General features: G+C 47.5%; 1 protein-coding gene across 1 annotated transcript in view; it reads left to right on the forward strand.

Annotated features, from left to right (window-relative positions):
- The window catches only part of LOC119978968 (CD9 antigen-like), a 212,780-nt gene that overhangs the window by 83,169 nt on the left and 104,182 nt on the right, over positions 1 to 25,429 (forward strand). Inside the window, exon 2 of the mRNA XM_038820918.1 lies at positions 16,649 to 16,751. Coding sequence (XP_038676846.1) covers positions 16,649 to 16,751 — 103 coding nt within the window. The remainder of the gene's footprint in view (positions 1 to 16,648; positions 16,752 to 25,429) is intronic.

Genomic DNA, 25,429 nt, shown 5'->3' on the forward strand with positions numbered 1-25,429 from the left:
GTAGTGATTCGATTACGTATGACATGGAGTACCATGTCATAAATTTTGTGCACCAGGTCTGAACCTCACTGATCAGAGCTGAGCACTGGGGAGTGGTTGTAAGGGAAACATTTACTGTGGGGGTTGTGGGGGAAACGTGTCTTGCTTCCACACAAACAGATATAACAGTTAAAAGCAATAGGTGAGCTTCCATCATCTTCAACTTGGTTTTCCTTCTTTCTTCCTCCTGTATGGACAATCCTTGCTTCGATCCCTGTCTCGTCCTTCGAAAGCTATGGGATCAAGCACAGTATCTGTCAATACACAGTTTAAGATCTTTACCTGTTAGTGCATCTGTCTTTTAAATTCCAATTGACCCTTTAAAAATGACTGGCCAAGTCACACCCTGTGACTCCCCTCATTTTTTTTTTTTCAAAAGCGAATTTGAAGACCAGAATACACCTAACAATCCTTCTCCTGCGAGCCGTCTCGCAGGCTTTGCTAGTTTACCATCCGAATGTTCCCGGATGTAAATAGCATGTGGGATGGCGGCCTAAGGGCTGCCTAACGAAAAATGAAAACAGAATTTTGAAAGAAACGTCCGAATGAGTTGCGTATGGGCCGCTACGGGTACGAGTTGGATGGGATCCCCGGGTAGGGCGTGCTGTGCCATACCCGAGCTTAGCTGACCAAAAGGGGGTTCTCAGACAGGGCGGGTCCTCAGTGCCGTTTGTCCACTGCCTGAGTAACCTGGATTAAACGGGTAAGAATGTGTTAACCGTGACTTGCAGCCTCTATTCACCGAATAGAGGGGCACCTAAAAACAATGGAGGAGCCAAGATGCTCCTTCATCTGAAAGCATGAGCTGGGCTTCAGACAATTTAGCTGATAAGGTGAGCTGCTCACCATAGAAGTTCTCAGAGGTTTCGGCAGAGAAACTAAAGTGCGTGTAAGGTGGTCACAAGCCTTACAACTTTGAAAAGATCTCCAATCAAACTGGTTTTCTGGAACCGAAGTTCTCAAAGGTATCGGCGGACAAACTAACGTGTATGTGAGGTGGTCACAATCTTTTCAGCTGAAAAGAAGATGTCCATCCTCCAACTGAACCATTTACATTCCTGAAAGACAAACAAACATAAAACGATAGACAAACATACGTGCAGGTTCCATCAGAAAGGACATCGTTTCCCTCAAACGATTCCTATTTTACATCATCTGGACACCTCACTTTTCCTCTGTCTCTGTGAACAGGGTCACAAAGGGGTTGCCGCATCGGGATTCAGACACCGTGTCGTCCTGCTCTCCCGGATCCCACACCCTTGTGTGGATCAGGCATGATATTTTCGAATTGTGTGACCGGGGGTCACTTTCATCATTGCGGACAAGTCTGTATGAATTGTCCCTGTGCCATAGCGTTGTGTCAAGTGTGTTGTCGGGGTAGTCGGGGTCGGGTGGTGGGTCTGGGTTTTTAAGGTAAGTGACTTCCATGGGGTCACTGGAGTCGGGGTCGTAGTTGGTGCAGTGTGGGCTGTATGGCTGTGTGCTGTCGCTGTCCTCAGAGTCAGTGTCTGTCCTGCTGTCTCTGCTGTGGCAGCTTGTGGGCGTTTCGGGGCGTGGTCTGTCGTGGTCTGTGGGCGGAGTCGTGGGCGAGTCCGTTGATGAACTGGTCTGTGAGGGGGATGGTGGAAAAGTGTCTCTAGTGGGCGGGGTGAAGTGTTCTGCTGCATCTAGCAGTACATGATGAGCATAGTTGGCCTGTGTTCCATATGCTTTAAGCTGGTTAATATGAAACCACGCGGTCTTCCCATTAGGATATTTTATCCTGTAAACTGAGGGGCTAATTTTGTCCGAAATTGAGTATGGACCGGAATATTTTGGAGCCAAAAAACTGCTGGGGTTGTAAACAGATAACATTACCTGTTGCCCAACCTGGAATTCTGTGGGGTGTACGGTCTTATTAAAACAAGCTGTGCGTTGTTGACGGCGTTTGCCTAGCTGAACTGCGGCTGCAATCTGTGCAGACCTCACAGTCTCAACCAAGTCTTTAACCGTCTTTTCGTGTGTGAGGGCCGTCACCTCGGGGCTGGTCATGTCCAGTCCTAAAAGGAATTCTGTCCCTTTCATAGGGCGTCCGGTCATGAGTGTGTGTGGTGTGTAGCCTGTGGAAGTGGAAACAGTGTTCCTTATGAACATGAGTGCAAATGGGAGCACTGAATCCCATGTGGAGTTGTTCTCCTGAACCATTTTCCTAAGGGTAGTTTTTAGAGTCCGATTCATGCGCTCCACAATCCCGCTGGACTGTGGATGATACGCAATATGAAAATTTTGTTTTATTCCAAATATTGTCAGGACGTTCTTCATGACCCGTCCTGTAAAGTGAGATCCCTGGTCCGAATCAATACTTCGGGGTAAACCCCATCTCGTGAAGATGTGGTGGGTCAGGATCTTTGCAGCTGTCTTGGCTGTATTTGTTCTAGAGGGGAATGCCTCTACCCATTTGGTGAAGGTGTCGATGACCACCAGAACGTATTTATAGCCATTCCTACAAGGGGGCCATGGTCCTATAAAATCGATCTGGAGGTTTGTCCAGGGGCCGTTAACTGGGCGAGTATGCCGAAGTTGTGCCTTCTTAGAATACCTCTCCGGGTTATTCTGAGCACAAATAAGGCAATTCTCAATATAATGTGTTACATCAGTCCTGAGATTAGGCCACCAACAGAGTTGCCTGAGGTGCCTCGTTGTTGCATCAATTCCCTGATGCCCGTGGTTATCATGGAATAAAGCAATCATTGCATTCCTGTCCTGCTGCGGGACCACATAAAGTTGTTCCTTTATGATCACACCCTCATGTGTGGTCAGTGCTTGTTTAAATCTCTCGTACTCTGGCACAAAGTTGCCTTTAAAAACCTCCCTGAGGTCCTTATCCTGCTTCTGTGCTGCTACAAGATCTTTAATATCTGTCTGTGAGATGTGGACTGCGCTCACAGGGGCGCTAGCTGGTGCGCTAGCTGGGGGGGTCCATAAGTGTCCTCGCCTGGAACCTACCTTAGCCAATGCGTCGGCTTTTACATTCCCAGGGGGTGATGACCTATGGTGACTTCTTACTTTTATTATTCCGAAGGTCCTGCCTTCGCTTTTTCTAAAATATGCTGGAGTAGAGGGGCTGATGGAAGGGGTTTCCCGTCTGCGGAGACAAAACCTCGTGTCCTCCACAGGGGCAGAAAATCGGTTAAACTGTTACAGACATATAAGCTGTCTGAATATATGTCTGCTGGGCTGGGGAAAGAAGTGGGGTGGTCCACTATATACGCTATGGCCGCGAGCTCTGCTGCCTGCGCGCCTAAGTGACCTGGTAGTTTTAGAGCGATTTCTTCGAGAGCGCGCCCCTGCGCGTCCTCGACATAGATGCCGCATCCTGTGATACGCTCACCATTTAAAACTGTGGATGAACCGTCCACGTAAATCCTCAGGGGTCCACACGTGTCTGTGGGTTGGGGACTTTGTTTTGGGTTCCCTATCTTCCTGGGGGGTGTTTTTGCTATAAAGGGTCCTGTGTTATGCAGGGGAGCTACAATTTCACAGTCATGGGGCTGTCCGGGGTATTGGAGGTTGTCTGCTAAATATGTGTGTGTGCGGGTCCGTTTTACTGTAATGTCCCGTCCTTGTAAAAGTAGTGTCCATCTAGCTGCCCTAATCTGGCTAACTGAACCGTCCTTCAGTCGACCGTCTAGGAGTAGCTGTGTGGGTGTGTGTTCGGTCAGAATAGTAATGGGGTTGAGTCCGGTAATGTATGAGAAGTATTGTACTGCCCAGAAGACAGCAAGGAGGTGCCTCTCACAGGCAGAGAATCCTTGTTCTACCGGGTCTAACAGTCGGGAGGCATAAGCCACTGGTCTTAGCTGCTCGTGCCGTTCCTGAAGCAACACGGCCGAGAGGGTCAGATCGGTGCTCGCCACCTCTATTGCATAGGGGGAAAGTTGGTCTGGGACTAGCAGCGCGGGTGCTGCGCTAAGGGCTCGTTTTAACTCCTCCACAGCCTCTGTATGCTGCGGAAGCCATTCCCAGGGGGCTCCTTTCTTAAGGAGGTCTGAAAGTGGGGCGGCTTTTGTCGCGAATCCGTCGATGTGGTTCCGACAATAGCCAACCAGTCCTAAAAACGACCGGAGGGCCGAAACATTTTGGGGAAGGGGCAATTTGACAATCGAATCAATTCTTTTGAATTCGATCTCGCGTTTTCCGTGTGTGATGACTGTTCCCAAATACATCACTTTAGTTTCCAAAATCTGGGCCTTCCTCGGGTTAACTTTACATCCAATTGAAGTCAACAGTTCCAGGAGTTCGGCCAGAAGCGTAATGTGCTCTGCCTTTGTGTCTGTCTGCAGTAGTAGGTCGTCTACATACTGTACCAGACATTCGGGGCGGGAGAATTTCTCTAAACCACTTGCCAACTGTCGGTGGAAAATGGAGGGGGAATTGTGGAATCCTTGTGGGAGGCATGTCCACGTATACTGCTGTGATTTGAAAGTGAAGGCAAATTTGTACTGGCACGCTTTTGCCAATGGTATTGACCAGAATCCGTTACTGATGTCCAATACCGTGAAGTATTTGGAGTTGAGTCCCTGCTTGAGCATGGTCTCGGGACTAGTAGCTACCGTTGGGGCTACTGCGGGGGTTACTTTGTTGAGTTCCCGATAATCGATGGTCAGACGCCATGATCCATCGGGCTTCCTCACTGGCCAAATAGGGGCATTATTGGTCGAGGCTACCGTTCTGAGCACACCTTGCTCCAATAAGCTTCCTATCACCTTTTCTATTTCCACCTCTGCCTCGAGGGGAAATCTATACTGTTTCTGTGGTCGGGGGTCCTGTCCGGTTACGTGAACTGGTCCAGTCATTCTGCCACAGTCATGACGGTGACTGGCAAATGCTGTCCTGTGTTTGTTCAGTAGGGCTTTTATTTGTCTGTCGGTGTGGAGTGTAGTCAGGTCAAATGAGTACTCTCCCACTGCGCTAATCCGATTAGCGTAGTCTCCTACTGTGAGGGTGGCTGGTGCTCTGTCTGATCTAGCCATTTGCCAGACACACTGGTTCACTGGGTCGAACGACAAGCTATGAGCGTTCATAAAATCTATCCCCAGGATGTGTTCTGCTGTCCGGGGAAGATTTACTAATACAACGGGGTGTTTGGTTGAGATGTTCCCTAGCTGGATCGCTACGGGTGCTGTGATATGTCCCTGCTGCGAGTGTCCGGTGAACCCGCTAAGTGTAATGGTGGATGTGGTCGGCCACGTGTCTGCGTGTGCCGTGGTCGTAGAGTTAATGGTGGTGCGGGAGCCTCCTGTGTCCCACAGTAACTCTATGGGCTTCCCTTTTACTCTCGCTGTGACTACGGGTCTCCCTGATGGATCCCATAGTGTGTCACAGACCCAAGTGGGGGAGCCCGAACACCGTCAGTTCGTCTCGTCCACATTGGTGGGTCCTGACTGTACTGCTATATTGTGGATGGGTTTTGCCTTACTGCGGTTCAGAGTGCCTGTCTGCTGGCCTCTCTGAGATCGCTGGGGTGCATTGCATTCTTTTGCCCAATGCCCTAACTGTCCACAGTTATAGCATTCCTGTCCTTTCTGCTGTGGGCTGCTCTTCCCTTCATTTACCCATGCGGGTTTCTGGTGCTCTCTCACTGCCTGAATATCTGCGGCAGCCTGAGCCTCTTCTGGGGATTGAACCTTACTCTTTCCCTGAATTGATTGCTCCCAAGCGCGGGACAACCTTTTCAGGACCCATTTCTCATTATGGGCCTCTTCTGAGGGGTCATAACTGTTGCAAGCGCTCTGTCCTGCCTCTGTCGCGTGTGAGATTATAGTGCGCGTCCATTTGACCATATTTTCCCGGTTCAAATGCGCTCTATTTAAATCGCCGAAAACTGCGTTGAAATGAATCCACAGCCTTCCTGCGAATGCTGTGGGGTGTTCGGATCTTTTCTGCCGGCACTTATTAAGTCCTTCCACGGGGTCACCTCGATTATACCCTATGGCATCTAAAATGGAGGTGTGCATCTCCTCTAGGGTGCCTCCGGCAACGTTCTGTGGGTCGGGGAGGGCTGCTACTACTGACTGGTCTAAGCTCAGCACGGTGAGCTTAACCTGCTCTCTCTCATCCAGGCCGTACATGGTAGCCTGCTGTTTCACTTTAGCGAAAAACTGGTGGGGGTCTGCGGTGGGGAGGAACGGAGTGATCTTCTCACATGCGTCCCTGAGCTGGGTTACAGTTAAGGGGGTGGTGTAGGTTATATCTGGTGCGCCTTCTGTTATAGCTTTTCTCTGCGTGGTTACGGGATTCATGGGTGCGGTTATGATCTGATCTGTGGGGGGTGGGGGTGCCTGCCTTTTCTGTTGCGCTGCTGGCGCACATGTTCCCTGAACATATCGCTGCGCTGTTTCACTTAATTCTTGCCAATCTGGGGCATTTTCTCCATCTAACTGGGTTCCAAAGCACCTTTGCACCGAAAGCAGCGATTGCAGCTCTGCAATCTGTTTCCTGCATTTTGCGTGATCCACAGTACTTTGCCTTTGCTCTGTGGTTGCAGCGTGGAGTGCTCTCAAAGCTGCTTTGAGATCAGAGCATTGCCTCTGCAAAGCCTCCACCTGCTTCTCTGATTCCTCTCTTATCAGAACGGCACGTTGCGCGTCCTGATAAGCCTTTTCGTACTGGGTCTGGGAACTGCTGAGATGGGCTAGACAAGACTGATGTGCCCTCTTGGCATCATCCACCTCTCTACCTTTCTCTGCCAACTTCCCTCTTAGATCCAGATTTTCTTTCTCAATGTCCCTGACATCGACCTTACTCATTCGGTTCCTTTCTTCTAATTCTGACCGGAGCGTCCTGACGACCTCCTCTGTGCCTCGCAACTGTGCCAAACAGGACACGATTGCCATCGGCTTACGTGCTTTACTAAGGTTCTTTTTGTGAATTTGAGAGAGGTTCTCCCACCAAGTATGTCCTATACTTCCGGGACCTGTCTCCTCATTCAAACAAAACTCTTTCCAAAGGGGCCATCCCTTTCCTTGCAGATATTTGCGGAGTTCCAGCTCCCACGTGGGACACTGACCTACCCTGCTACTGCTGCTGGTCGCTGCGACCACAAACCTTTCTGGATCCATCAGACGTTCCATTGCCTGCATGGCCATTTCCTCTGACTCTCTTTTAGTTAATTTGGAACAGGGGGTTGCTGGGGTTGTGTTTCAAGAAACGGGTACGGCTTACACTATGTTCCGTTCACAAAACTACCGAAAGTTTGTCGCAACAAAAATGCTTTCAGTTTTACCTGACAGCCCTGTTAGTACGCATGCACTAAACACACTTCCGAATTACGCTTATTAGTTTGAACACCTTGAATACTCGTGATTTTCTTTACTTTCTTACTTTCTCTGTAATTTGGAGTTCCAATTCAAATTTCAGGGTCCTGGACGGTGTGGGGTTTCCACTTACAACCGTGTCCCGTCAGGATGTCGCCACTAAATGTTGCACGTTTTGGTATGTGGGCAAAACGCGTTTATTGGGGTGTATTAACTTCCAAGTGCTTAACACCACTAGGCTCTGTTCTATGTATTTATTCAGCTTAGGAGTCGCCAGGTGCCGTATAGACACCGTCACGAGTATTCCAAGGTCAAGTTCAAAGTAATAAAGACGATACACCGATTAGTAAGGTCCAAACGATAATATTTATTATACAGTTATAATAAATACTCATGCACACACTAAGAGACTAAGCTATGACTAAACTAAAGTAATCAGAATACTTATCTAACAGGAACAGGCAAGGTCAGGGAGCGAGGCCTTCGTCCTGGTCTTGGGCTGCAACCTTCAGCAAGCGTTCTGGTCACTGGGGGTTCTAGCGGGCTTAGTTCGCGTAGCGAGCGTCGTACTGGCACTTACGGTTCGGCGGCTGGTGCTCGACGGCTGGAGTCAGAGTGTATCTTCAAGGTCTTGGTCAGGGCCGGAGCACGAAAAACAGACCGGACAACACGAGGTCCCTGTCTTTTATAGGGATCCCATTGTCCTTCCCTCTTCTTGGGTGGGCTTTAACCTTTGGATATCTATTGGGTCAATTCCTCATCGATACTGTTTTAATTCCCCAATGCGAGGGGGTCTCCGTGATGGGGGGGCGTTTCTTATGCCCTTTTGTTTGGAGGTTTCTGGTGCCTCGATGTCTGGGCCTTGATTCAAATGTGTCCATTCAGAATCAAATGTTTCTATTGTGTGGGTGTTCAGGTCTGATTGCCTCATTAGTATGCAAAGCGTTTTGCCATTTGCACCTAACTAAGGTCTTCTCACCTGAGCCCAAACTGGTTTCTGCTACTTGCAGAATGCAAAATGCTCTCTTTGCAGACTGCTGTTTTGGCTAAACTGCCTGTTTCCCTGCAGTCTTAGCGCTTGGCTTACTTTGTAGCTCAGCGTCCATTTTAGGTGGCTACAAAGGGTCCTGGGGAAAATTGACGTACAGAGAGATCTGGGAGTTCAGGTCCATTGTACCCTGAAGGTGGCAACGCAGGTCAATAGAGTGGCCAAGAAGGCATAGAGCATGCTTGCCTTCATCGGACGGGGTATTGAGTACAAGAGTCGGCAGGCCATGTTACAGTTGTATAGGACTTTGGTTAGGCCACATTTGGAATACTGCGTGCAGTTCTGGTCGCCACATTACCAGAAGGATGTGGATGCTTTAGAGAGGGTGCAGAGGAGGTTCACCAGGATGTTGCCTGGTATGGAGGGTGTGAGCTATGACGAAAGGTTGAGTAGATCAGGATTGTTTTCATTGGAAAGAGGGAGGTTGAGGGGGGACCTGATTGAGGTCTACAAAATTATGAGAGGTATGGACTGGGTGGATAGCAACAAGCTTTTTCCATGAGTGGGGGTGTCAGTTACAAGGGGTCACGATTTCAAGGTGAGAGGGGGAAAGTTTAAGGGAGATGTGCGTGGAAAGTTTTTTACGCAGAGGGTGGTGGGTGCCTGCAACGCTTTACCAGCGGAGGTGGTAGACGCGGGCACGATAGCATCATTTAAGAGGCATCTAGACAGGTATATGAACGGGCGAGAACAGAGGGAAGTAGACCTTGGAAAATAGGCAACAGGTTTAGATAAAGGATCTGGATTGGTGCAGGCTGGGAGGGCCGAAGGGCCTGTTCCTGTGCTGTAATTTTCTTTGTTCTTTGAGCAGAGGAATCAATTGAACACATGGCTGGAGAATTGTAGGAGGGAGGGGCCAGATTTCTGGTGCATTGGTTCTGGGGCAGGGATGTCCTGTAAAAGATTTGACAGGTAATTCCTTCGCAGGACCGGGTCTAACATCCTGGCAGGGAGATTCACTGGGGCTGCAGGGCAGGGTTTAAACCAGATTGGCAGAGGGATGAGAACCTGAGAGGAAGCTCAGATTGGAGGGAAGTAAACCTGGCAACAAGAAGTCGAAAAGTAGGAAGTGAAATTGGAAGGCAGACCAAGTGAAGGCAAACATCAAATAGGATTAGAATGTGCACAAATGTTAAAAGGACAAAGTTAAAGGCACTCTATCTGAATGCGCAAAGCATGCGGAACAAGGTAAGCAATGCAAAAGCACAAATCAAGGTAAATTGGTATAATTTAATTCCCTTCATGGAGACATGGTTACATGGTGACCAAGACTGGGAACTGAATATTCAGGGGTATTCATCATTTAGGAAGGCCAGGCGGAGGGTAAAACAAGATGGGGCAGGGCTGTTAATGAGGGACATAATCAGTACTTAATGAGAAAGGATATCAGATCAAAGAATCAGGGCCGGGATTCTCCCCTACCCGGTGGGGCGGGGGGTCCCGGCGTGTTGGAGTGGCGTGAACCACTCCGGCGTCGGGCCGCCCCAATGGTGCGGAAGTCTCCGCACCTTTAGGGGCCAAGCCCTCACATTGAGAGGCTAGGCCCACGCCAGAGTGGTTCCCGCTCCGCCGGCTGGCGTGAACGGCCTTTGGCGCCACGCCAGCTGGGGCCAACAGGACTTCGGCCGGCATAAGTACGCGCATGCGCCGGAGCGTCAGTGGTTGCTGACATCACACCGGCGCATGCGCAGGGGAGGGGGTTTCTTCCACCTCCGCCATGGTGGGGGCACCCCCCGGAGTCAGATCGCCCTGCGCCGCCCCCCCCCCCCCCCCCCCAGGACCCCGGTGTCCGCCCGCGCTGCCAATCCCGCCTGTAAGGTAGGTGGTTTAATCCACGCCGGTGGGAGAGGCTTGTCAGCGGCGGGACTTCGGCCCATCTCGGGCCGGAGAATCGCCGCGGGAGGCCCGCCGACCGGCGCGGTGCAATTCACACCCCCGGCAAATCTCGGGTGGTGGAGAATTCGGGACACGGCGGGGGCGGGATTGACGCTGGCCCCGGGCGATTCTCCGACCCGACGGGGGGTCGGAGAATACCGCCCCAGATGTAGGATCAGTTTGTATAGAGCTAAGAAACAGCAAAGGACAGCAAACATTGGTGGAAGTTGTTTATAGGTCACCAAACTGTAGTGGTAATAGAACATAGAACATAGAACAGTACAGCACAGAACAGGCCCTTCGGCCCTCGATGTTGTGCCGAGCAATGATCACCCTACTTAAACCCACGTAACCCGTATCCCAACAATCCCCCCCATTAACCTTACACTACGGGCAATTTAGCATGGCCAATCCACCTAACCCGCACATCTTTGGACTGTGGGAGGAAACCGGAGCACCCGGAGGAAACCCACGCACACACAGGGAGGACGTGCAGACTCCACACAGACAGTGACCCAGCTGGGAATCGAACCTGGGACCCTGGAGCTGTGAAGCATTGATGCTAACCACCATGCTGGGCATGGTATAAATCAGGGGTTTTCAAAGTGCGGGTTCCGCCCACTGGTGGGTTTAGGAGTTCAGGGTCGCGGTCAGCACTTTTGTTAACGTGGGATGTGTGAGGATTCAGGTTCATGGACGCACAGTTCCATTCCTCAAATAATCCAGCGCGAGAGAGAGAGAGACAAATAGAACTGTGAAAAAGAGATGGGAAAATATCCAGGCAAATGATAGTCACTGAGCTCGCTGACTTAACCATATACAATGAATGTCTTGTGTTGGCTGTGCGCTGCCTTGCTCGCTGCCCTTAGCTCCACTCCTGACCTGTTGCAACTGTTCAGTGTTGGGAGTCAGATGCAACCACCAGAATCCATTCACCTGGTGATTTATTTCGACACAAATAAATCACTGGTCCCTCAGCACTTTAAACAATACCAGAAGTGGATCTCAGAAATATTCCTCAGTGACATAGCGTCCCAAATCTGTGACCTCCATGTCACAGAATAATAATGGAGGCAGGTATATGGTAACTTGAAGGTTGCCCTCTAAACCTCACGGTTATGCCTAACTCTATTTTTGATCAGGTGGCAGAAAGGATAACGTCTTGAGCACTGAAATAGGAAGGTAAGAGATTATGCATTTTTAAAAAAGCATTGGTTTGTAAATATTTCAGAACCTTTAATGAGTTTTCTGATATCGACGCATGCAGTCTTTCACCTTTCACAAACTCAATGCTCCTTATGCTTTTCACATTGGTGGAAGTTGCTTCTCTCCATTGCTCGGGATGTGGAAGTACACAGGAAATAAGCAGCTCAAGTTTTCTTGATTGACGTTGGAAGTCATGGGGAAACTTTGCAGAACTTTCCCTGTGGAGATCAACTTTAAGTGGGTCCTCAGAAAAAAGTTTGAAAAACACAGGTATAAATCAGGAAATTAGAGCTGTCTGTAACATGTTTAATACAGTAATGATTGCGACATGGACTGGGCAAATATAATTAGCACTGATGCTGTGGAGGATGAATTCCTGTATATGAGGTGAGTTTTTGGTGCAGTTCGTTGAAGAACCAACTAGGGATCAGGCTATTTTAGATGTAGTATTATCTAATGGGAAATAACTAATCAATAACCTTCCTGTAAAGGAATCATTAAGAAATTGTGACCATAATATGATAGAGTTTTACATTAACTTTGTAAGTGATATAGTCCATTCGGAAACGGGGGTCCCAAATCTGAATAAAGGAAATTCTAAAGGTATGAGGAGTAAGTTAGATCTGATGGTTTGGGAAAATATATTAAAAGATATGATGGTAAACCGGCAATGTTTAATATTTAAAGAAATATCACATGGTCTACAACAAATATACATTCCTCTAAGATACAAAGATCCAACAGGAAAGGAGAATCAACCATGCATTACAAAACAAGTTAAAGATTGCACTGGATCAAAGGAAGTGGCCAATATATTTGCAAGAAAAAGCAGTAAACCTGGGGATTGAGAGCAAGTTAGAATCCAGAAAAGGAGGTCCAAGAAATTGACAAAATAAGGTGAAAGAGACTATGAAGGCAACTGGCGCGTGAAAAGAAAAAGATTAGCAAGGACAATTATGTGTCCATTATAGGTGGATACAGGGGAATTTATAATAAAGAATTGGGAAATGGTGGAGAAACTGAACAATTACTGAACAATTATCATCCTGGAACAGATCCCAACAGTGCCTCGGATACTGGACAGAAATCCCAATATTTTGTTTTAATTTTGTTAAGACTGTGAGGAAAGGACACCTCGCTCCAGGATTAATTTCACACAGAAGAGGGATATGGGATATTAAAACAAACTTTCTTACTGACACAATATTAAAATATCTTTAACATCATACAAGAAAACAGGTTACAATTACCCCTTAAACAATGCTAATTAATGCAGTGACACTGTTAGAGGTGAAAATATTCACACAAAGGCCTGAGTATAAGTAAAGAAAGCAGTTTATTATGTCAGAATTCTGGGAGAGAAGGCCTGAGACTCCGCAGCCTGTGGACAACACCTTTTCTCACTTGAGCTAAGGCTCACATGGGTTAATATACAGATTCAAGAGGGCAGATTCATATTTACATACAATCAATCAACTATATTTGCGTCACACTTTATTACATGCAGTCAATCAATTTTCTTAGCATCCCAGTTATCACATATATGGTTAAAGCGGGTGTTGTCTTACCCACCCCTAACTTCATACAGAAGTCATCAAAACTAAATATGTCCTGTCTACAGCTGTGGACCTTGAGCTTTATCAAGGATACATTGCAAGTCTTGTTCTGTGAAGCAGTTGGGACACTCTCTATAGGAGTCTGCCATCCTCCCCGTGTGTGCGTGGGTTTCCTCCTGGTACTCCGGTTTCCTCCCACAGTCCAAGATGTGCAGGTTGGGTGGATTGGCCATGAAAAATTGCCCTTAGTGTCCAAAATTCTATGATTAACCTAGGACAAAAGTTCGGCACAACATCGTGGGCCGAAGGGCCTTTTCTGGGCTGTATTTCTCTATCTATCTATACATACCCACGGTTGGGTCTCATGAGACAGTTTACAGGGAATGTGGCTTGTTCAGCCATTTTGTGTTATTAAAATCACAAAATAGATAACAGCCATTTTGTGTCCTTTCTGATATTAACAGCATTGTGTATACACTATCTATTTCTACAAATTGCCTCTTCTAAACAGGTATCTAAGCCAATGAGTACCTTTTGTCTCATCAGAACGATTCAAAAGTAACATAAGAGCACAAATGTAATTACAGAGCCACCTATAATTTATATGATAGTCCAGTATCAGAAAATGCCCTCCAACAACACACTAGCCCTGGCCAGCTATGTTTACTTCCATTCAAACAACAGAACCATCTCAGATCCCAATCCATTTTTAAATACAGTTAGCACTCTGAAATACTTGCTGTACACAGATGTCTTGAAACTCCACTTTGAAAGAGAGAGATCTTTCGAGATGGCTTTAAAAACAGGCCTGGCACTGTCAAAACAATGCAGGATCTCCAGCTAAAGTCTTCAGAAACTGCCTCATTGCATGATTTTCAGCTCCGAACCAATACTCTCAAGGGAAAGCAAGGTTTAAGCATGGGGATCCTTACTACATAGGGAGATGTTAGGTCAGGTGCCAACATGCTTGATCAAACAGAAAAGATATAAGCAATTGGAGTTGGAGGTATTTAAGGAGAGAACTCCATAGTTTAGAGCCTTGGCTGTTGAAGACAAGGCCATCAACAGTGGAATTATTAAAATTGGGGCCAGAATTTGAGGAGCGCAGATAGCTTGGCGGGTTACGGGGCTGAGACAGAGAGGGTTTATCATAGAGGTCGGGAAGGGTGGACCATGGCGGGATTTAAAGAGAGGGTTGAGAATTTTGAATTGAAGTCTGGGAATATAGGGGAACAGGACGGGTGCATTTAAGGACATGGGCAGCAGAGTTTTGGATGGCCTGAAGTTTATTGTGGATAGAGTGTGTGAGAGCAGCTCAGAGTGTGTTGAAATATATGTTTGGAGGTAAAAAAAAGGCAGAAGCGAGGATTTCAGCAACAGATGAGCCTCACGGTAGCATGGTGGTTAGCATCAATGCTTCACAGCTCCAGGGTCCCAGGTTCGATTCCCGGCTGGGTCACTGTCTGTGTGGAGTCTGCACGTCCTCCCCGTGTGTGCGTGGGTTTCCTCCGGGTGCTCCGGTTTTCTCCCACAGTCCAAAGATGTGCGGGTTAGGTGGATTGGCCATGCTAAATTGCCCGTAGTGTAAGGTTAATGGGGGGATTGTTGGGTTACGGGTATACGGGTTACGTGGGTTTAAGTAGGGTGATCATTGCTCGGCACAACATCGAGGGCCGAAGGGCCTGTTCTGTGCTGTACTGTTCTATGTCTATGTCTATGTCTATGAGCATAGGTGGGGTGGAGTGTGGACTCTTTGTGTCGGTTTTGGCTGAGCTGTTAACGCTCTAACCGCTAGTTCGGAGATTGTGGATTTTGGTCCCACTCCATAGATTTGAGCAGAAAATAAGACTGATATTCTAGTGGGATGTTGAGGGAGTGCTGCACTGTTAGAATACTGACCTTAGGGTGACATGTTTAACCAAAACTCCACCTGCTCTTTCCTTGAATGTACAGGTTTGCATCGTATGATTTCAGAGAGGAGCATGGGGGTTAACCTTGACCAATATATAGCCTCCAATCAGTATTACTAAAACTCATCACATTGCTCTTACCAGGAGCTTGCTGAGCACAATAAAATTCTGCCTTTCCAACACTGCAGCTATGACAGAGATTCGAAAGCACTTTCATTGGTTGCAATGTGGTTTGTGATATCCTGAAGTGGTGAAAGATATTAAAGAGATACAATTTTTTCCATTCTATGGGGGTGGAAATGGGCGGCCTCAATGGTGACTCAGATAGGTGGTCAGATATTTATTACATAAAGGGTCAAACATGACACCAAAATTGCAAACAGCTTGACAATAATTTCCAGAGAGAGGAATGGAGTTGCTGACATGGGTCACAGCCAATAACCACAATCTTCTCAATATTTAAGACAAGGGAGTTTCCATATTGTGCTGGATGTCAGATAAATAATGTAACCATTTAGAGGGAGCAGAGGAGTTGAAAGAGTTGGTGGTTAGGTGGAGGAGGCTTCTGGCAGGGTGACACAATGGTTAGCACTGCTGCTTCACAGAGCCAAGGACCCGGGTTCAATTCGGCCTCGGGTGACTGTCTGTGTGGAGTTTGCACATTCTCCCCGTGTCTGCGTGGGTTTCCCCCGGGTATTATGGTTTCCTCCCACAGTCCAAAGATATGCAGATTAGGCCGTACTAAAAGAATGCCCCTTAGTGTCCAAAGGGTAGGTGAGGTTACGGCGAGTGGGTGGGGATTGGGCCTGGGTAGGGTGCTCTTTCGGAGGGTGGGTGCAGATTCAATGGGCCAAATGACTTCCTTCTGCACTGTAGGTATTCTATGATTCTATGTGGAAACTAATGAATTTCTTTCAGATGATGTCCAGCAATTACCATGTTCCATAAAATAACTAAAATATTGGTGCTGAGGGCCATCATGTAGATGGTGGGTGTCAAGGGTTGATTCTTGAAGGACATCAGCAGCAATAATGCAGAACTGAGGCATTCCTCAGGACTTTCACCACCCATTATAGTAAGATCGTATTGCTATGGCTTCCCCATTACAGTCATTCCTCATTACTGTCATTCTTCATTACAGTCATTCCCATTACAGTCATTTTTAATGACAGTTATTTCCATTACAGTCATTCCCATTACAGTCATTCCTCATTACCCATTAGTCATTCCCAGTATACTCATTCCCATTACAGTCATTCCCATTACAGTCATTCCTCATTACCCATTAGTCATTCCCAGTATACTCATTCCCATTACAGTCATTCCCCATTGCACTAGTTCCTCATTGGGCTCATTCCCCTTACAGTCATTTCCCATTCGTCATTCCCACTGCAGTCATTTCTCATTACAGTCATCCCCATTAGTCATTTCCATTATAGCAATTTCCTATTACAGTAATTCCTCATTACAATCATTCCCTATAATTGTGTATTTTTATTAGAATCCCTACAGTGCAGAAGGAGGCCATTCAGCCCATCAGGATTGCACCAACCCTCTGAAAGAGCACCGTACCCAGGCCCACTCCCCCGCCCTATCTGCCTAACCTGCATTATTATCACTTCCCATTGCTGTCATCTTTCATTGCTCTTGTTCCCTAACATGATTACTGCCATTACTCTCACTGCCCATCATTAACGGTGATTCTCTTTTTGTTATCAGCTGACTGGCACTGCAGTTCTCTCACTTGGCCTGTGGCTTCGCTTTGACTCTGAGACCACCACCATATTCAGTGGTGACCATTGCCCCACATCTTTCTACGTTGGTAAGTGAAGCATAGTTTGGAGGAAGGTGCTGTCATGTAGACATCTCGAGGATTATTTGTAAACACTGTGAGTATTGTGTAAGACAAACGCAAGCAGGATAAGCCAGCTGGAGACAGTGGCAATGGAAAATCGGCAGTTGTGCTGGGTGACATGAGAGCTGGAAAGCTGAGGTACAGCTCAGTAAGAAGTCTTACAACACCAGGTTGAAGTCCAACATGTTTGTTTCAAACACTAGCTTTTGGAGCACTGCTCCTTCCTCACCTGAGGAAGGCTCACCTGAGGAAGGAGCAGTGCTCCGAAAGCTAGTGTTTGAAACAAACCTGTTGGACTTTAACCTGGTGTTGTAAGCCTTCTTGCTGCGCTCACCCCAGTCCAACGCCGGCATCTCCACATCATGTACAGCTCAGTGAAAGTGGAATTTCTAACTTCATAGCTGGAAGTTTGGTCCACCTCCCACCATTCTGACAGTTCTGTCACAGATGAATTCTGATGTATCAGTTGAGGCACCATGCATTACATAGATACATAGAAGATAGGAGCAGGAGGAGTCCTTTTGGCCCTTCGAGCCTGTGCCGCCATTCATCACGATCATGGCTGATCATCCAACTCAATAGCCCAATCCTGCTTTCTCCCCCATAGCCTTGAATCCCATTCTCCCCAACTGCTATATTTACCTGCCTTTTGAAAATTTTCAATGTTTTAGCATCAACTACTTCCTGTGGTAATGAATTCCACAGGCTCACCACTCTTTGTGTGGAAAAGATGTCTCCTTATATCTGTCCAAAATGGTTTACCCTGAATCCTCAGGCTGTGACCCCTGGTCCTGGACACACCCATCATTGGTAACATCTTCCCTGCATCTACCCTGTCTAGTCCTGTTAGAATTTTATAGGTCTCTATGAGATCCTCCCTCATTCTTCTGAACTCCAGCGAGAACAATCCCAACCTAATCAATCTCTCCTCATATGACAGTCCCGCCATCCCTGGAATCAGTCTGGCAAATCTTCAATGCATTCCCTTGAGAGCAAGAACATCCTTCCTCAGAAGAGGAGACCAAAACTGAACACAATACTCCAGGAGTGGCCTCACCAAGTCCCTGTCTAACTGCAGCAACACATCCCTGCTTCTATACTCGAAACCTCTCGCAATGAAGGCCAACATACCATTAGCCTTCTTTACCGCCTGCTGCACCTGCACGCTTACCTTCAGCGAATGGTGCACAAGGACACCCAGGTCCCGCTGCACACTCCCCTCTCCCAATTTACAACCATTCAGGTAGTAATCTGCCTTCCTGTTTTTGATTCCAAAATGAATAACCTCACACTTATCCAAATTATACCTCATCTGCCATTGGTTTGCCCACTTGCCCAACCTGCCCAGATCGTGCTGCAGGATCCCTGCACCCTCATCACAATTCACTCTCCCACCTAATTTGATATCATCTGCAAACTTTGAGATGTTACATTTTGTTCCCTCATCCAAATCATTAATATATATTGTGAATAGCTAGGGTCCCTGAATCGAACCCTGTGATACCCCACAAGTTACTGCCTGCCAATTTGAAAAGGACCCATTAATCCCTACTCTTTGTTTCCTCTCTGCTAACCAGTTTTCTCTCTACCTCAATACATTTCCCCCAATCCCATGTGCTTTAATTTTGCACAATAATCTCTTATGCGGGACTTTGTGAAACACCTTCTGAAAGTCCAAATATACCACATCGACTGGCTTCCCCTTGTCAACTGTACTGGTTACCTCTTCAAAGAATTCCAACAGATTTGTCAAGCATGATTTTCCTTTCATAAATCCATGCTGACTCTGACTGATCCTGTTACTGCTTTCTAAATGTTCCACTATAAAGTCCTTGATAATGGATTCAAGCATTTTCCCCACTCCCGATGTTAGGCTTACTGGTCTATAATTCCCTGTTTTCTCTCTACCTCACTTTTTTGAATATTGGAGTGACGTGAGCTGCCTTCCGATCTGCAAGGACAGTTCCAGCGTCTATAGAATCCCGGAAGATGACCACCAATGCATCCACTATTTCCAGAGCCACCTCCTTATGCACTCTGGCATGCAGATTCTCAGGCTTTGGGGATTTATCCACCTTCAATCCCATCAGTTTTCCCAGCACCATTTCTCTACTAATGTTGGTCTCCCTCAGTTCTTCCCACTCACTAAACCTTTCATTCTCCAACATTTCTGGGATCTGATTTGTGTCTTTTGTGAAGATAGAACCAAAGTATGTATTCAATTAGTCTGCCATTTATTTGTCCCTTGTTATGCAGTCCCCTGTTTCTGTCTGTAGTGGGCCTACATTTGCCTTTACCAATATCTTTCTCTTCACATATGTATAGAAACTCTTAGTGTCAATCTTTATGTTCCCTGCAAGCTTCCTTTCGTACTGTACTTTTCCCTTCTTAATCAATCCCTTCATCCTCTTTGCTAAATTCTAGAATTCTGAATTACAGAATGCAACAATAAGGTGGAAATGGTTCATAAGACGAAGCCCAACTAGCCTCAGACCACTTGATTACCGTCTAGATCAGGCACGACTACCCAGAGACCATGTCCAACCAACTGCACACCAGGCCTGACTTCCCCAGAACAGATAGCATGTTTTGGACGAGGGAGGTCATGTCTCACTAATTTACTTGAGTTTTTTGAGGAGGTGACAAAAATGAGTGACGAGGGAAGGGCTATGGATGTTGTCCACATGGACTTTAGTAAAGCATTTGACAAGGTCCCTCATGGCAGGCTGTTGCAAAAGATTAAATAGGGGGTCAGGGGTGAACTAGCTGGATGGATTCAGAACTGGCTTGGCCATAGAAGACAGGGGGTAGCAGTGGAAAGATGTTTTTCTGAATGGAGGTCTCTAACTGGTGATGTTCCGCAGGGATCAGTACTGCCACCGCTGCTGTTTGTAATATATATGGGCAGCACGGTAGCATTGTGGATAGCACAATTGCTTCAAAGCTCCAGGGTCCCAGGTTCGATTCCGGCTTTGGTCACTGTCTGTGTGGAGTCTGCACATCCTCCCCGTGTGTGCGTGGGTTTCCTCCGGGTGCTCCGGTTTCCTCCCACAGTCCAAAGATGTGCAGGTTAGGTGGATTGGCCATACTAAATTTCCCTTAGTGTCCAAAATTGCCCTTAATGTTAGGTGGGGTAACTGGGTTATGGGGATAGGGTGCAGGAGTGGACCTTGGGTAGGGTGCTCTTTCCAAGAGCCGGTGCAGACTCGATGGGCTGAATGGCCTCCTTCTGCACTGTAAATTCTATGATGATAAATGACTTGGAAGAAAACGTAGCGGGTCTGATTAGCAAGTTTGCAGATAATACTAAGATTTCAGGCGTTGCTTCTAGCGATGAAGATTGTCAGAGAATACAGCAAGATATAGACAGGCTGGTAAATTGGGAAGAGAAATGGCACATGGAATTTAAACTGGAGAAATGTGAGGTGATGCATTTTGGTAGATCCAATTCAGGTGGGATCTACAAAATAAATGGCAGAACCATCAGGAGCAGAGAGACACAGAGAGATCTGGGTGTGCAGGTCCACGGCTCCTTAAAGGTGGCAGCACAGGTGGAAATGGTGGTAAAGAAAGCAATACTGTGTCCAATTCTGGGCACCGCACTACCAGAAGGATGTGGAGGCTTTGGAGAGAGTACAGAAAAGGTTTACCAGGATGTTGCCTGGTTTGGAGGGTATTAGATATGAGGAGAGATTGAATAAACTGGGATTGTTCTCCCTAGAGAGACGGAGGCTGAGGGGCGACCTGTTTGCCATCGCTGAAAAAACTTGAAAAAAAAATTTAGAGTGCCCAATTCATTTTTGCCAATTGAGGGGCAATTTAGCGTGGCCAATCCACCTAGCCTGTGGGTTGTGGGGGTGAAAACCATGCAAGTACGGGGAGAATGTGCAAACTCCACACAGTGTTTCAGAGCCAGGATCTAACCTGGGACCTCGGCGGCATGAGGCAGCATAACTAACCACACTGAGAAACTCCCCAAGGCCCCCCAAAAATGACTAAGTCTGGGTGAACCCAAGTCTGGCTCTCACTGAGAAATCTCGGCAGGAAACATCCAACAAACTGCATGAAGCATGTCCACTGATCAAACCTTCAGGGTAGATTTTACAGGAGGGTTTAACTGGCTCCTGATCGAAAAGTCAGTTGGTACCCTGCCAGCATGTCATCTGGCTGCTCCTCGGAGACATTATACCCATTTTGGGCAGCACGGTAGCACAGTGATTAGCACTGTGGCTTCACAGTGCCAGGGTCCCAGGTTTGATTCCCCGCTGGGTCACTGTCTGTGCGGAGTCTGCACGTTCTCCCCATGTCTGCTTGGGTTTCCTCCGGGTGCTCCGGTTTCCTCCCACAGTCCAAAGATGTGTGGGTTAGGTGGATTGGCCATTCTAAATTGTCCTTAGTGGTTAGGAGGGGTTATTGGGTTATGGGGATAGGGTGGAAGTGGGTCGGTGCAGACTCGATGGGCCGAATGGTCTCCTTCTGCACTGTATGTTCGATATCTATGTCTATTTTATATTATTTAACTTCTCTGCCATTTCTCTATTCCCCATTTTGAATTTTCCTGACTCTGCCTGTAATGGACTCACATTTGTCTCAGCCAAACCCTTGCATTGTACATACCTATAGAAGCTTTTATAGTCCATTTTTATGATTTTTGTTAATTTATATTGATTTTCTACTTTCCCTTTCTTTATCAGTTTCTCGACCTCCCTTTGCTGTATTCCAAAAATCTCTCAGTCCTCAGGTTTACTACTATTTCTGGCAACTTTGTAGGTGTTTTCTTTTAATCTTATATAATCCTTAATTCCGTTGTCAGTTTTCTTTATTCTGTGCCTGGAAGCATAAAACTTAGCATTAGATTCATGCTGAACAAAGGTATTTGTCTGTAATGGGGTTGGTCAAGTTCCAGCTATGTTTCTACTGTGCTTAGAGAGGGCTATGGTGTGTATAATAAACAGGCCAGCAGAGATTTGCAGGAGTTGCTTAGCAACAGGGTCCTTGTCAGAGAGAGAAGCTGTTAAAGTTTACTTTTGTGGGCAGTTGGACACAGCATCTCGGGTAGTGAATGTCGCTCAACTCTGCCAGAGGAAAGACTGGATAGGATGAGAGCTGCAAAGAGGCAGGCATCCGAAAGTGAACGTTACAGTCCAGATAACCAGGGAATTGGGGCAGAAAGAAAGTTTAAAACACTTTTTCTTTTATTTGTTCATGGGACATGGGCCATCATTTATTGCCCATGCCTAATTGCCCTTGAGAGGGCACTTGAGAGTCAATCATGTTGCTGTGGATCTGGAGTCACATGTAGGGAAGCACAGTAAGAAGTCTTACAACACCAGGTTAAAGTCCAACAGGTTTGTTTCAAGCACGAGCTTTCGGAGCGCAGCTCCTTCCTCAGGTGAATGGCAAGATGTTCATGTTCCAGAAACATTTATATAGACAAAGTCAGAGATGCTGGACAATGCTTGGAATGCAGGCATTTGCAGGTAATCAATTCATTACAGATCCAGGGAGAGGGATAATCACAGGTTAAAGAGGTGTGATTGTCTCAAGCCAGAACAGTTGGTGGGATTTTGCAAGTCCAGGCCAGATGGTGGGGGATAGATGTAATACGACATGAATCCAAGATCCCTGTTGAGGCCGCACTCATGCGTGCGGAACTTCGCTATAAGTTTTTGCTCGGCAATTCTGCGTTGTCGCGTGTCCTGAAGGCCGCCTTGGAGAACGCTTACCCGGGGATCAGAGGCTGAATGCCCTTGACTGCTGAAGTGTTCCCCGACTGGAAGGGAACATTCCTGCCTGGTGATTGTCGCACGATGCCCGTTCATTCGTTGTCGCAGTGTCTGCATGGTCTCGCCAATGTACCACACTTCGGGACATCCTTTCCTGCAGCGTAAGAGGTAGACTACATTGGTCGAGTCGCACGAGTATGTGCCACGTACCTGGTGGGTGGTGTTTCCACGTGTAATGGTGGTATCCATGTCGATGCTCCAGCACGTCTTGCAGAGATTGCCCTGGCAGGGTTGTGTGGGGTCATGGTCGCTGTTCTGAAGGCTGGGTAATTTTCTGCAAACAATGGTTTGTTTGACGTTGTTTGAAGGCAAGTAGTGGGGGTATGGGGATGACCTTGGCAAGGTGTTCATCTTCTTTGATGATGTGTTGAAGACTGCGAAGAAGATGTCGTAGTTTCTCCACCCCAGGAAAGTACTGGACGACGAAGGGTACTCTGTCAGTGGTGTCCCGTGTTTGTCTTCTGAGGAGGTCGGTGCGGTTTTTTGCTGTGGCGCGTTGGAACTGTCGATCGATGAGTCGAGCGCCATATTCGTTCATACGAGGGAATCTTTCAGCATCTGTAGGTGTCTGTCACGCTCCTCCTCATCTGAGCAGATCCTGTGTATACGGAGGGCTTGTCCATAGGGGATGGCTTCTTTAATGTGTTTCGGGTGAAAGCTGGAGAAGTGGAGCATCGTGAGGTTATCCGTGGGCTTGCGGTAAAGCGAAGTGCTGAGGTGACCGTCCTTGATGGAGATAAGTTTGTCCAAGAATGCAACTGAATTTGGAGAATAGTCCATGGTGAGTCTGATGGTGGGATGGAACTTATTGATCTCATCGTGTAGTTGTTTCAGCGATTCTTTGCTGTGGGTCCAAAGGAAAAAAATGTCATTGATGTATCTGGTGTATAACATCGGTTGAAGGTCCTGTGCGGTGAGGAAGTCTTGTTCAAACTTGTGCATGAAGATGTTGGCATATTGACGTTCGAATTTGGTCCCCATGGCTGTTCCGTGGGTCTGGATGAAGAATTTGTTGTCGAAGGTGAAGACGTTGTGATCGAGAATGAAGCGGATGAGTTGCAGAATTGCGTCTGATGATTGGCAGTTGTCAGTGTTGAGCACTGAGGCTGTTGCAGCAATACCGTCGTCATGGGGATGCTGGTGTAGAGTGCCGAGATGTCCATTGTGACGAGGAATGTTCCTGGTTCAACTGGTCCATGGGTGCTGAGTTTCTGTAGGATGTCCGTCGTGTTGCGACAGAAGCTGTGCGTACCTTGTACAATGGGTTTCAAGATGCCCTCGATGTAGCCAGAGAGGTTCTCACACAGGGTCCCATTGCCTCAAATGATAGGACGGCCTGGTGTGTTGGCCTTGTGTATTTTCGGGAGGCAGTAGAGATCTCCAATGCGAGGATTACGTGGGATGAGAGCACGTAGGGTGCACTGAAGGTCTGAATCCAAGGTCCTGATCAGTGTATTGAGTTGGCGGATGTGTTCCTTGGTCGGATCTGCGGGTAACTGTCTGTAGTCTTCCTGGTTGTTGAGTTGTCGGTATACTTCTTTGCAGTAGTCCGTTCTGTTCAGTGTGACGGTGGCCCCTCCAAGAACCCACCAAGAACAGGAAGCTTTAGAAACTCGGCATCACCACCAGCAGCAACCAAGCTAGCCCCGGTACCAGAGTAGAAAACAATACAGGGAAATCTATTGTCAACTTGTCGGACTACACCCTTCAACCAGACGAAATCGAAGTCCTCAGCAGAGGGCTCAATTTCTGCACCACCACCAAAATGGAGCCCATCAGTCTCGCGGGAGAAACAGAGGAATTCATCAGGCGAATGAGGCTCCGGGAATTCTTCCACAGACCCCAAGAGGCCGACAGCGAACCCAAGGAGACGACCAATGAACCGGAACAGCAGACCGCGAGATCTGCGGTGCAGCAAACAAAAAGGAAAGAGTCGAATTGGACCCCTCTGGAAGGCTGCTCCCCTAGACTCGACATGTATGCTCAAGCCGTCAGAAGTCGTGTCAATGCCAGATTCATCAGTCGCATTCACAAGGCAGCCCCGAACGTCACCCAAGTCCAACACAATGCCATTCACGCTCTCAATACCAACCGCAACATCGTCATCAAACCAGCAGACAAAGGAGGGGCCACCGAACAGAACGGACTACTGCAAAGAAGTATACCGACAACTCAACAAACAGGAACACTACAGACAGTTACCCGCAGATCCAACTAAGGAACACATCCGCCAACTCAACAGACTGATCAAGACCTTGGATCCAGACCTTCAGTGCACCCTACGTGCTCTCATCCCACATACTCCCCACGTTGGAGATCTCTACTGCCTCTCGAAAATACACAAGGTCAACAGACCAGGCCGTCCTATCGTTTAAGGCAATGGTACCCTGTGTGAGAACCTCTCTGGCTACATCGAGGGCATCTTGAAAACCATCGTAAAAGGTACACCCAGCTTCTGTCGCAACACGACGGACTTCCTACAGAAACTCCGCACCCATGGACCAGTTGAACCAGGAACATTCCTCGTCACATTGGTTGTCTCGGCACTCTACTTCTCCAGCTTTCACCCGAAACACATTAAAGAAGCCATCCCCTATGGACAAGCCCTCCATATACACAGGATCTGCTCAGACGAGGAGGAGAGTAACAGACACCTACAGATGCTGAAAGATGCTGTCGTACGAACGGGATATGGCGCTCGACTCATCGATCGACAGTTCCAACGCACCACAGCAAAAAACCGAACCGACCTCCTCAGAAGACAAACACGGGACACAACTAACAGAGTACTCTTCGTCGTCCAGTACTTTCCTGGGGCGGAGAAACTACGACATCTTCTTTGCAGTCTTCAACACATCA

The sequence above is a fragment of the Scyliorhinus canicula genome, chromosome 15 (assembly GCF_902713615.1).
Source record: "Scyliorhinus canicula chromosome 15, sScyCan1.1, whole genome shotgun sequence".
NCBI lineage: Eukaryota > Metazoa > Chordata > Chondrichthyes > Carcharhiniformes > Scyliorhinidae > Scyliorhinus > Scyliorhinus canicula.